The sequence below is a fragment of the Cebus imitator genome, unplaced genomic scaffold, assembly GCF_001604975.1.
Source record: "Cebus imitator isolate Cc_AM_T3 unplaced genomic scaffold, Cebus_imitator-1.0 Scaffold10, whole genome shotgun sequence".
Lineage (NCBI taxonomy): Eukaryota > Metazoa > Chordata > Mammalia > Primates > Cebidae > Cebus > Cebus imitator.
This window is the reverse complement of record NW_016107325.1, coordinates 6,715,420-6,728,993: the sequence shown is the minus strand read 5'-3', so window position 1 is coordinate 6,728,993 and position 13,574 is coordinate 6,715,420. Positions and strand designations below refer to the sequence as shown.

General features: G+C 32.8%; 1 protein-coding gene across 1 annotated transcript in view; it reads left to right on the top strand.

The window, feature by feature from the left end:
- Positions 1-13,413, top strand: part of KCNH7 (potassium voltage-gated channel subfamily H member 7) — a 470,024-nt gene extending 456,611 nt beyond the window's left edge. Inside the window, exons 14-15 of the mRNA XM_037745216.1 lie at positions 2,386-2,578; positions 3,938-13,413. Coding sequence (XP_037601144.1) covers positions 2,386-2,578; positions 3,938-4,204 — 460 coding nt within the window. The 3' untranslated portion in view covers positions 4,205-13,413. The remainder of the gene's footprint in view (positions 1-2,385; positions 2,579-3,937) is intronic.
- Positions 13,414-13,574: the final 161 nt, after the last annotated feature.

Here is a 13,574-nt window from a genome sequence, read left to right as displayed (position 1 = left end):
TACAACCCTATGCACAGAAAAAACTTATTAGTAAACTTCTCCCCTTTGTTGGACTATATCTAACAACTAGTTAATAAAACAAAATTAAGTATTCAAAATTACTGCAGAAAGGGATTCTGCCATCTGGACACAGTCTCAGTGATGTCTCAGAAGGGAAATGAGAAGTAGAATATTTATAGGACTGGAGTCTGGGCCTTTCAAAATCTGGGGAGCTCATTGGAATTGGGCAAAGTTTATGATATACTTTAGGACTAATGGACACAGTAAGTTGAGGAACTTGAATCGAGTCTTAATAAATAAAGTTTGATTAAAAAATTATTTGTTGAGATGAACAGCTTACTGTCTCTAATAAGGAGATTTATAGACATTTCCTGAAGTAGCAAAGTTATTTATTGGTGTAAAGTTTTCTCAAAGTTTTCCTGGAACAAACAACAATGTCAAGTTGACAGAGGTGGGCTATGCTGTTATCTAATTTATACTGACACAGTCTCTGTCCTCACCCTGCACCAGCCACTTTACCTGCACATGAGCTGTCATGTGCCTGAGTCCCATTCATGGCAGTGGGCTGCAATTACTGGACGTGTGGATGCTGAAGCCTCACTTTCCAATAGATTTGTTCCTCATAGACACTATTCAGATAGGTAGAATCCATGATAAAGAGATTTTATTTCTCAGAGACAGCTGCTGTTTGGCAAAGGATTTGTATGACAAAAGCATCACCATAATTTTTGACTCATTTTTAGGTTTTGAATCTCCCTTGTTGATGCAATTCTTCTTCCAGTCTTTCCCCTAAAATCCTTTTACATTCAATTCTAATAGACATTGTGTAAGCCACTCACAACTGAATGCTGTTAGTGATGGAATACATTTGTACAGAAATGTTTATGATGACATATGAATGTAGAATTTTCTTTGGAGGCTCAGAGGAGAAAGTAATTCTTGATGAGGTAAATAAGGAAAGATTTTTGAGTACAGATAATATATAAGCTTGGACTTGAAGAGTAAAATGAAAGAAAGATATGTATAACACATCACAGTAAACTAATGGGTCTGCTCAGTTTAGTTGGAAGCATAAAAATTAGATCAGACCTTTAGGTTACAAAAGTAGATAAATAAACCAGTTGATAACTCAATTTTTCCCTTTTCAGTGTGTGGTTTTGACATTTGCAAAAATGGCATTTGCAAAGTCATGTATAATTCATAGCTATTGGTTTAGAAGACACAAAGCTGTATGGCTATATTTACCAACTATAGAAAAACTGTAAGAATAATGTCTTATTGTGATTCTTAGAAGGAAGATTTGGAGTGTTAATATCAAAATACCAAAAACTAAAAAAAAGGTATTTTCTCATGTTTTCCAGGTTTATTATGTTGTCTATCAAATTAAACACTAATTTCTACTTTGAATTCTACAAATAAGCATGACTTTACGTGGGCAAAATTAATCCTATGATTTTACATTTTTTTTCTTTTCTTTCCATTTTTTATTCAGAGGCAAAACGGCACAAATAAGTGAAGAGTTAGAAGAATTTTCTAAAGAGGCATATGGTCCAAATTTTCTGTTCTTATGTCCACAAAATTTCCTCTGCATTTAATGCTGTTAACACATGCAAAAGAAGGAAATCTGACCAATTATATTTTGCTATTTTCCCTTAAATTTTAATTTAAAATGAGAATAAAATTAACAGGCCAGTTGGCTACTTGTGAGCTTTAGGGAAAAAAATAGACTGGTATTTTGCAGGCCAGATGGGTCATTAGAAGCAAGTGAAGTCAAATTTGGTATACTTCTTACAAACCAAAGGCCATGACATATTTAGAGGGAAAAAGAACTTAGCATTTAATAGCATTAAACGTTAAAGAAAGAATACAATGAATAATATACAATACTTAATATGAATAGGAAAGAGGTAAGGCTAAAAAAAAAGGTAATATAAATGTAAAAATACATAAGAAATTATCTTGGGTGCTACAGTTATGAAACAAATGTGCTACCAATCTATTTTTTAAGAGCCAATAAAATGTTCACAAGAAACTAAGTAAAACCTAATGAAAAAGCAAAGACAATTACTGATTAAAAACAAATTCTCAGTGTGTTTCACATTTTGAAATCAGTGAAGGTTAGTAAACATGTAGTCTATTTTGTTCATCTGATTTTCTGTTAACTGTTAATATGAGCAGGAAAGCAATAGTCTTTATCAGAATCATTAGTGAGACATACACAGTAAGTATCTGTCAGGAAAGAATCTCTGTGCTCCCTCTCCTGTCCTTCTTGTTTAAAGCAAGGCCATAATTCTGTTTGTTGATAGTGCTGAATTTTTTTTTAAATACTCTTGAAATCTTGGACTATTTTAGGACTGTCTTTTCCTACTTCTATCTGTTCTGCAGGCTTGAATCCCAAATGACCACTGACATCCAGACCATCTTACAGTTACTGCAGAAACAAACCACTGTGGTCCCCCCAGCCTACAGTATGGTTACAGCAGGAGCAGAATATCAGAGACCCATCATCCGGTTGATGAGAACCAGTCAACCGTTAGCATCCATCAAAACTGACCGAAGTTTCAGCCCATCCTCACAAGTAAGTGTGGATACCATCCAATCAAGAGTGTCTTTCAAAGTGTATGTTTCCATGAGTCACCTAAATCAGAATCACTTGGGGTGCTGTGGAAAACAGATTTCTGTCCCTATCTCTGTTTCTACTCAATTAGAATTTCTGGAAATGGGCCCTGTAATCTGCATTTTAAACAAGCCCACGCTGATTTTTACATTCATTTAAAGTTTGAGAACAATGAAGCTAGAATGATTTTAAACATTAGCATTTTTTTAAGGAAAACCTTTTTTTTTTTTCCAGAATCAACCTGCTTAAATTTTCATGCAGTAGAGCTTTGAAATCTAAGGAATAGTCTTCGATGCTCCAAAAAGGGCTTTAGAGAAAAATCTGGGACCAAAAAGAGCTTCAAAGAAAAATCTGTAATTTGCTGCAGTGCCAAAGAAAGGCTGGGTGAGGTCTCAGGAAGGAAGGGGAGGAGAAATAGCATGCTGGCCAGATTAGACCTGAGGTTCAAACGCCATCAGACTAGTAATCTTCTCTGTACCCCACCCATCGCCAGAGATCTCTAAATTTTTTTCTCTTGGATGATAACCATGGTAAGAGAAGCAATTTGAAAAGTCCTTTCTCCTGCTTCTGAAGTCCTCAAAGAGGATCCTTTTGAATTATGTCAATATGAGTAGTCTAGTTCCCTTTTAATTCTATTTTGGGAATTTGTCTCAATTAGTTAAACATTATAGTGAAATTGGAACTAAGAACAATGATTTAAATAAGGATTTATAGAACAACCTTGTAAAATTTTTTTAGATGTTTGGGAATTTAAGTTGTCCTGGAAAATGAAACTACACTAATAACAGAAGGTAATGTGCCAGAAAGAAAAATAATGCATTATTTCTAAAATCTGAAAGTAGAAATTAATTTAACTAGTTTTGAATGACTGGAAAATATGTAAAACCATCTATTTTGTTCTTTGTTTTCAGTGATTTTAGGTAATATTACCTCACTAGAGATGACTGATTTTACTTCCCATCTTTTCTTTCCTCCTGATACCCTCTTACACATCAAATGATCCTATTCCTCATCCCAATTTTGTCTTAAATTTTGACGTTACCTCACCTGGAAAACTCAATGTAAAATAATACTTTTTAAATCTGATTTTAAAAATCTGGCTCCAAGGTTAAATAAAAGTTCTTGGAATGGTTGTTTAGGATTATCTATACTGATAACCAATCTCCGATGTCTTGACTCATTTTAGGAGGGAAATGTTGGCTAATATCACCAATCAAATATAGATTCATGAGGAAAGAAAACGCTTAAGTTTTTATTAGCATAATTTTCAATGACTATTAATGTCAATTGTAAAAACATGTTTTGTTTTCTTTCCATCAGTGTCCTGAATTTCTAGACCTTGAAAAATCTAAACTTAAATCCAAAGAATCCCTATCAAGTGGGGTGCATCTGAATACAGCTTCAGAAGACAACTTGACTTCACTTTTAAAACAAGACAGTGATCTCTCTTTAGAGCTTCATCTGCGGCAAAGAAAAACATACCTTCATCCAATTAGGCATCCTTCTTTGCCAGAATCATCCCTAAGCACTGTAGGAATCTTGGGTCTTCATAGGCATGTTTCTGATCCTGGTCTTCCAGGGAAATAATTCATTTTGTACTATTTACTCCACATACAATGTAAGTGCTTTTAATGGCTGTTTTCCTTTTTCTATTTAAATCCTCTCTACTTGACTCAGGGGCTCACAAGGTACCACTATATGCAAAAGTACTGTATATTTTCCTAAATTGAAGCTTGTAAGGTAAAATTGAGCAGTTAGGATGTAAATATACATAAGAACTTTTGGTTCCAAATGTTAAAACTGCTAGCATCTCATGGCACCTTATTTTTTATTTTTATTTTTTAAATCACATGCATGTTAGGAAACTCCAATTTCTCTTGCATGGAGACTCCTATTTATTGCTTTTACTAAACCAGTACTTTGATATGAAAATGCCTTCCACGCAAATAAGAAACTAAGGGATAAAACTGTTCATGGATGCAACTCAGATTCAGACGATCCTCAACTCATGGGAATTCCAGGGGGATAAAAGGAACTTAGTCACTTTTGCAAACAGATTCAGGTCATTCTGTATCAAGATGTGTAAAATTACATTCATTCCTCCACAGTGGAAGAAAAAATACAAAGTTTGAGTTATAAACCTCTGACAGTATAGGAAGCCATCTCCAAATACTAAACATAGGCCAACATTAATGAGAACAAAGTCCTTTCTACTTAAAATTATGTCACTAATTGCATTCACAAACCATCTAAAGTATTTTCCACTGGCACATTTCCTAGAAGGCTTAAAAACACATTTCTCATTTTGCTTTTTTTATGGGGTGAAGGGGTGGTCTCCTTAAGAACTGCTAAACTGACCAACACAAACTGAAATCCACAGCTTTCTTGTGATTCCTATTTTAAAGAAATCCTGAATTTGATCAAAATAATGGGCATACAGCCTGGGCAACATGGCAAAAATCCATCTTTACAAAAAATTTTTAAAAATTAGCTGGGTGTGGTAATTCACACCTGTAATCCCACCTACTCGAGAGACTTAGGTGGGAGGATGGGTTGAGCTTAGGAGGTCAAGAGTGCAGGAGGCCTTGATCACACCACTGCACTCCAGCCTGGACAATAAAGTGAGACCCCGTCTAACAAAAAATCGTGGACATACATGGTTTTCAAAGAATGTACGATTTCAGTGGATTTGCATGGCAAAACTAGCTTCCATTAAATATGTTATTTGATGTGTACTTCCAGCTATGGAAAAAGCGTGCCTAGAAAGAAAATGCACATACCATCAGTAAAATTTCAGTTTTGTTTAGTTATTCAAACACTTTTGCCAATTGAAAATTAAACAAAAATATATTATGCGTGGATTGGAATGAATATATATTGACCTAAGAATATCAGATCATACAATGAAATATATCTTTCAATTAAAATATCTTCAACTGCTAGTTTTTTTGTGAGGAGCATATGCCTCTCATAAAATTGGGGTGAAGAAAATGTTACAATTTAAGATTCTGATCAGTCAAGTTCTAGTTAAGAAATCTTATTTTTCAATTCAAGTACAAGTTAAAAATTATGAACTCTGATCCATTATATCTTTTCTTTCAGAACAAAAATATTTAAATTTATTGAAAGTTTCTTAGTCCATTAAGAACATTTTATCTGTGCACATTTAAATGGGTTAATTTCTATCCATTCAGGATATTCAAACTTTGACACTGATCTGTTAATCAGCTTCAAATGCAAGCTATTTATTTAAATTTACAAAAACTATTGTACTGTTTAAAGTGTGATTAGACTGCTCCCCGTATATTTTTAAATGGTCACATATATGGGTAATCCATGTGGAAGGCAATCTGTAAGTATAAACTTGTTCTTACTCCTGCTTAATTTTTGAAAAACCAAAACGTAAATGTCCAAGTGCATTATGCCAAATGACCAGTCAATTCAAACATATACTATTACACAAAAGTGTAATAATTATAACCAGTTTCCCAAATTATTTGGTGTTACGCAGATACAAACTTAGGGGCTAACTGATGCTTTCACTTCCTCATTCAACAAACATTCAGTAGGTACCTAGCAGGGAAGAGAAAGTCCCATAAATGGCTAACTCTGATTTAGAGGACTATTTTGGGATTTTGTTTCCATACTAGGACACATTTTTGCAGCTGCAGCAAATTTCATAAGGATTGCTGGCCTAAGTTCCAGGAACATTCAGAATGAATTCACCAGACAATGTTCATTTACAGGGAGAGAGGATTTGGCAGGTGAGGTATTGAAATCTGATTGATTAATGAATGCCTCAGCTGCAACATTTGGTATGACATGAATAAAATCCAGCCTTCCACATAAAACTTCTGTTTATATTTACAAAAACTAAGCATGAAGAAATAGGAAGATGGGGAATAGTGTGCAAGCACCCAGTTTGTTTAAATTCTAGCACAACACAAACCTTTTTCTTCATCCCTTCACATAATTGCTTATATTAAAATCTTAACCCTCAGAGAATTGGACAGGATTAGGATGGTCTCTTCCTACAGGACATTAGCTTAAAAAGAGCCTGAGCAAGATAAAGATGGGATTAGTGGGCATTAATGTCAGAAGACTCAATGGCTAAAGTGACTTATAGATGACCAAAGCAATTATCTTGATGTACAAAATTCATACCCTTCCCCAGCCAAAAACCTAATGTCTAAATGTACCATCATCTCCCACCCTTGGTTGGCTGGTGCAAAAACAGTCTGACCTCTCCATCTAGGGATCATGCTGAGGGCCAGGTCGAACTGCTGCAGCCAATCACAATTGCAGTGTAGCAAATGCTTTCCTAGGTAATTAGAAGCACCAACATAACACCTTTTGCTTTCCTCCTAAAACTGATGTTACCTAGTCTCCTGGCCTAAATAAAATGTCATTTAAAATCTAAAGTTTGTTTGAATCAGATGCTCTCCTGCAGTTATTAATTGCTGGGTAAAGAGCTGAAACTTAGACTTATCATTCTCCCCGATAAAGGAGTCACATTCTTTAATTAGTTGAGAAAACCAGGAATAATAAATGATGAAGCAATGTTCTCATGGGGTTTTTTAATTAATAATAACTCATTCAACAAACACAGGAAGGCAGGGGGCAGATTTGGGACAGAATAGTTTCTTAAGTCCATTATACTGTACTGGTCATCACAGCGGAACTATCTTACTCTTCTAGTCAGGAAGTATGGAAAGTAGGTCAGCGCATTTGGGGTCAGGTTTAATATGTTGTGTAAGAGTTGCTTACAAGGTCCTTTTGCAGGTTGAACTTTAGCAAATGTTTCCAAAATAACTAGAAAACAAACGTTCTTATGCAAATGTCATTTTAAAACCCCATCATATATTATCTAATGATAAAATGTATCACCTTATTGGCATATCTAAAATAATTATCATTAAATAACAACAGTATCTTTCCTCTAAACTACTTTCACGATTTAAAAAAATTCTGCAACATTAACTTATAACTTAATATTGTAGAGTCTTTAAAGTTCTTATCTACGGCTAAAACCAAAAATAAATAAATATATGTAAGTAAATTACTTATTTATAAAAATCAAAGTTTTTATAAATTATCAAAAAGTCAAGTTATATTTTTACAGTAAAACAAGCATGTCTCTATCACGTGAGTTTGAAGAGGAGCTAAATGATAGGATGATATAGGACAATGGTCATCAAAGTGTGGTCCACCAACCAACAGTACTAGCATCACCTGGGGACTTGACAGAAATACATATTCTTGGCCTCACCCCAGATCTACTAAATCAGAAACTTTAGGGGTGGGACCCAGCAATTATCTTTTAACAAGCCCTCTCTGACGTGATCCTTACACACACTAAAAATTTGAGAATTATCAATATAGAAGAGCAAGCATAGATTCTGCAGTCAGACCAACTTGGGTTCCAATACCAGTTCTTTATCAATAGCTGTGTGACTTTGAGCAAGTTAATTCACCTCCCCAAGTCTTTTTCTCGACTCTTCAAAAATAAGATAATGGCACCTGTCTCACAGAAGCTTGAGGAAGAAATGAGATAAAATATAGTAAAGTGCCTGGCACATACTAGGTGCTAAAAAAAATGCTGGGTTCCTTCTTTCTCATCCAGAAACATGGCATTAAAAACAATCAGGAGAATAATTTCCCAAGATTTAGATTTTGCACAATATGCAGTATCTCAAAGAAAATAGCTGTTACCAAGATAAGTTTTTGATGCAGAAAAACCTACATATAGCTATTGTTTTCTCTCTCTTAATTGTATTTTGCACTATTAGGTTTATAGCTTTAAAGTAATACTATTTATAATAGTGAGAGTATCAATCTCCTTATTATAAACATATCTACTCTGAATCGATGTTACATGCCAAGTATGTAAAAGTAATCTGTCGATCAGTACTACTAGAATGTATTCTATAAAGGCTGGCTCACTGTGGAAGTCCCTCTTTAGATCTATGATTTAGTCCTTAGATGGATATCTGAATATACATTTACAAAATACAATTTTGAAAGTAAATATATTATCTATTTTTACAGAAAATAGAATTTTACAGTTGCAATGGTTCTTTTCAGACTCCTAGGTCACTCTTCCATTGCACAGATATGTTATGCAGTCTTAAACTGGCTAAGCTCTTGTGTGGAATGGTGGAAATGGCAGGGTACTCAATGTGGTAAACCTGAATTCAAATTCTACCTTCTCCATTTATTCTTGGGACAAATCCAAAGCAAGCTCCAGTATCCAAAATTATAAAAATGGAGGTAGCATCTAACATATCTTGAAGGGGTATGTTGAGGATCCTCTGAAATATATAAGTAGAAATGCTTTGTAAACCATAAAGCACGTTATTTCTTCTTATAGTAAATCTATAAGATCATTGTGTGACTTGTGCATCATCACAAAGATAGTGGAATATGGTGGTAGTGCAGTAGCACTATTTAAGGTCTTCTAAAACATTTCTGTTGCTCTTTCCTTTACCCAGCACATACATTCATATTGTATAGCAAAAATTTATAAAGTCATTTTCACATACCTCCCAAAGATCTAGTTGCTCAGAGCAGAACGCCAGTATACATAGCATCCTTATATTTGTCTAATATTGCCTTTGTCCACCATTCAATAATTTATACGTTTGCATTCCAGTTGTTTTCTAGGTTTGCAATAGCTCATCCTTCTATCCCTCATTCCTCAAGTGTTCCCATTCAAATTTTCTTCTGTGGTTCTACTTATAATGATGTGATGTTAAACCACTTTTCAAACTTAAAGGATCGTGTTTTAAATGTACAGTATTAGGTGTTGTGATTGATCAGTGCCCAAGTACAATAATTCATCACATGCATTTGTGGTACACACACACTTTGGTTAAATGTCAAATACAGAAAAATAACAGAAAGACATGAATTATTAATAAACAAAAGCATGAAAAGAAACTACTGTGAGGCTTATATACACAAACTATTACATGGAGATTGAGAGATGACTAACAAGAAGTTATTTAAAACATGTTATTACTATGAATACATTAAAACATCTATAGAAATGCAACGTTCAGAACACAGAACCATACAATCGACAAATTTCATTGCTCTACCAATCATGATCAAACTTTTAAATGAGAATAGCAAGATTACAGAAATGCTCCCAATAAAATAGTACTTATTATGAGAAGTGGCAATACTAACATAGTTATTCTTGAAAAGCTAATGTCAAAAATTAGATGAATCCCCTAAATTATAGTCACTACATCTTTGACTTCCATTAATTTATATTTTGAAAGATGTAAAATAATTTGGTATACCTGTGGTTTTAAAGCACTATGTTTAACCTATATTCTTTGTACTGCCTCTTGTACATTTTAATGTTTTTATATTGAAAATAATCACAACTGTTAGCATTTAAATTGTATTATTTATACTGACATATATTGCGTAGCAATATAAAAAATCCCACATTTTCATCATTCTTATTTTGGGGTAAAATTAAAGACTCAGTAATCTTTTCTCCTCAAAGTCCCCTATAATAGCACTGAAATGATATGGCATCTTTCTTCCAAATGTTAAATAAGATTAGAAATCTTGAGGAATCTTTAGATTTTATCTCCTAGCCACCTACTGATTTCAATTAAAGGCACATTACCTCTTTTTAGCTGAAATTTTCATTTTATAATTTTGATGGGAAAATGTATTACATCAGAATGTTTACCAGTTAAAGAATAATATATTTCCAAAAAGAATGTGTGTAATCACTTGAAAATGTCAGTCATCTGATACAAAGCAGCTCACATCTGGCTAAGTAGGAAGTACCTTGGAATGCTTTATACAAAATGAAACAATCTACCAAAACACATACTATTTCCTAGTTTTTATGCACATAATGTAGCATGAAATCATAATGCTTTTCAAATATTCTGTGCAGAAATATTTATTTTTTAGCAAATATTTTCTTCAAAGATTGGTATGTGGTATTGACAGTGTAATCTACTTGCACAACTAGTTTTGCAATAAGCTTCTACAGATAACTGTAAATACAAAAAATGTACATTTCTTGTAAAAATGGTTGCAAATTTTTGGTAGCTAAAAGAAGTGTACAAGTTGTATTGAAAATATAGTATATATACATAATTTAAGAATGAGCATATAATTTCTGATCTATTTATACATGAAAAATTCAAGAATTTGTAAAAGAAATTATTTTGAGGAAAAAGAAAGTAAATCTCATTAGCTAAGTAGGATACTTTTACTAGACAAGCCAACTTTTTCCAACATTTTACTAGGAACAGTGCTAGATATAGGCATGGTGGTGCTGATGTTATTTAATGAAATCACATAACAGTGCTACAGCTATTACAGAGTTCCACCAGGACACTAGCAAGCTAGACTGAGTGGCAAAGAGCATTAAATCTAAAATAGAAGAATCATAATATTTCACCGATTATTGCCTGTTAAGACCACAATAGTGACTGACTGAAACATTTATTGTTTACTTAAAATTTCTGATAAACAGGCTTTAACATACATGCAAATAACTTTTTATAATGTATGTTTGCTTCATTTTTTAACCAAGAATGAAAACATCCAGATAGTTTATTTTGCCAGAGTTTCATACTTTCTTAGTTCCTCCCCCAGTTGCTTCTCTATTATTTAAGGGGAAAAAATATCAAACTACCTTCAAGAAAACTTGTAAATTACATTTGTTGGCCATAATGTGGCATGTAAGCTAAGGACTGTTGAGTCTGTTTAGTGGCTTAGATTTCCTAACCTTCATCTTTAAGGTTTAAAACACCAAGACAATATTTCCCTTTGACAAATGAAAAACCAAACACAAATAGAAAAATTGTAATGATATCTATAACTAAGGCTGATCAGAAAATGAGACTCTAAATATGAAGCTAAATATTTTAGAACTTACCGTAAGATAAATTATCACCTGCCATAATATAAATTTGAGGGTACCACATTTAGATAGCTATGGGAAATTAAATATGCATCCAAAAGTACAGAAAAATCTTAAAAATCACTTTTAAATGGCTTATAATTTTCAAAAAATGAATGTTTAATGTTTCTGGTATATTCATACTAGCACTCTTCAGGTTATCCTTCAAAAATTGAATAATTACAGCAAAATGAAATTTGATTCAGTACAGTCAACTAGAATGCAAATATCTGTATGCATATATTTGTACATACTTATATTTTTATGGTTAAGGGAAAACGCTGGGGTACCTCTCACAATATGTCAGAATTAAGACCTAATAATTCCTAACATAAGTGTCCCTGAATATTGCTATTAAATGAGAATTTAGGCCAATTCTCACTCCCTATAAGCTTTGCAAATTGCCACCATCTCTGATGTTATAGAATGGGCACATCTGAAGAATGGGCACATAACTAGCACATAGGGAAAGAGCTTCCCCATTCTCTTCCTGTAAGGCACATCATAGTGATGTAGAAGTGTTGCCAATGTCTACTCACTATCTATTCAGATATATAGAAGCACACCTGAGTCTTGAAACTTGCAAAATAATCCACAAAGCTGCATAAGCTACTTGGATAAAAGGAATGCTAAGTATATAAGAATCTTTCTTTATATGCCAGAAAAACATATTTTAAAACACAAACAGAAAGAGATATGGCAGGGAATTATTTAAAGCACAGATTTCCCAGCAAATGAGCTGATACTAAGACAAATTTTTCCTAAGTTTCCCAGTGTTTTGCTGGAAAGTAGTTTTATGCTCAGTATTCTAAATTACAGGAAAAGTTTAATATAGGTACTATGTGATGACCTCATTCTAGACTTCAAATTACCTGGGCAGTATTCATTTAAAATTCCATCTGCACTCAAACCTTCTAAATATTTACTAGTTCTAAGTATTTTTTATTTGTATCATCTAATAATAAACTCTATATTCTTGGATGATACTTTAGCATTACTTATTTATTCCAATATGCTTAATTCACTATGTAAATGATTGAATTAAGACCAAAAAATTGGGATCTTCTAACACAAGTTTTAAAGTAATAAAACATCCATGATTGCATTTTAAAGCTTATGAAACAGAATATGCTAGCCTGAAAGAAGTCTTGGATTTTACTCACCAGATTTAATTCACCAGTTATTAACAAGTTTATTCCTATTAATTTCCCAGAAAATCATAGAAAAACAGAAGAAAACATATCATTTATGAGTTTGTCAAACATAAAAAGACAAAGAAGAGCACATTTCTGACAGAGTATTTATTTTGTTTGTCCAGTTTAGTAATATCATAAGATTAAAAGATAACTTGATGTCTACATTTTACTTAAAAGAAATAATCACAAATAAATTGATTTTCTGTTATTTTTTTTAACTCCACAGACTTGACTTTAACAGATTCTACTTTCTTCTAGGTTAAATGCCTTTTTTTGGAAATAAACGTAACTTGACGACATTTTTTGTTACTTTTTTCTGGATGCATGCTTAAATAGATCAAATGAGAAATCCTTGAAATTACATTTAAGTGGACCAAATTAAGATTTCCATAGTATTGATTTACCCTTGATGTAATTTAAAATGTGTAAACTGCCACTCAAAATAGAAGTGCAATACATGACACTTAATCATTTGGCAGTGTTTTAGTTAGAGGTGAATTACTGCACTGTTATTTGAACTGAAGCATCTCATAATATATATGTAACAGATTTTGTATGATATGAAACTTTACAGCAAGCTATTTGAATGTTTATTAAAAAAATTCTCAAAATGACATGGAAACATGTTAACTGTATAAATAAAAGCACTTATACATTAAGAGTGTACATTATTCAATAATTTACATCATCATAAAAAAATTGGGGTATAAGTTAACCAGTGCAAATAACTACTCTATATTCATGTTGCGGTTGTGTTCATCATAAAACTATTTAATCTTTAATAACAAATATTTATATCGGTTATTTTTAAACCATCAAA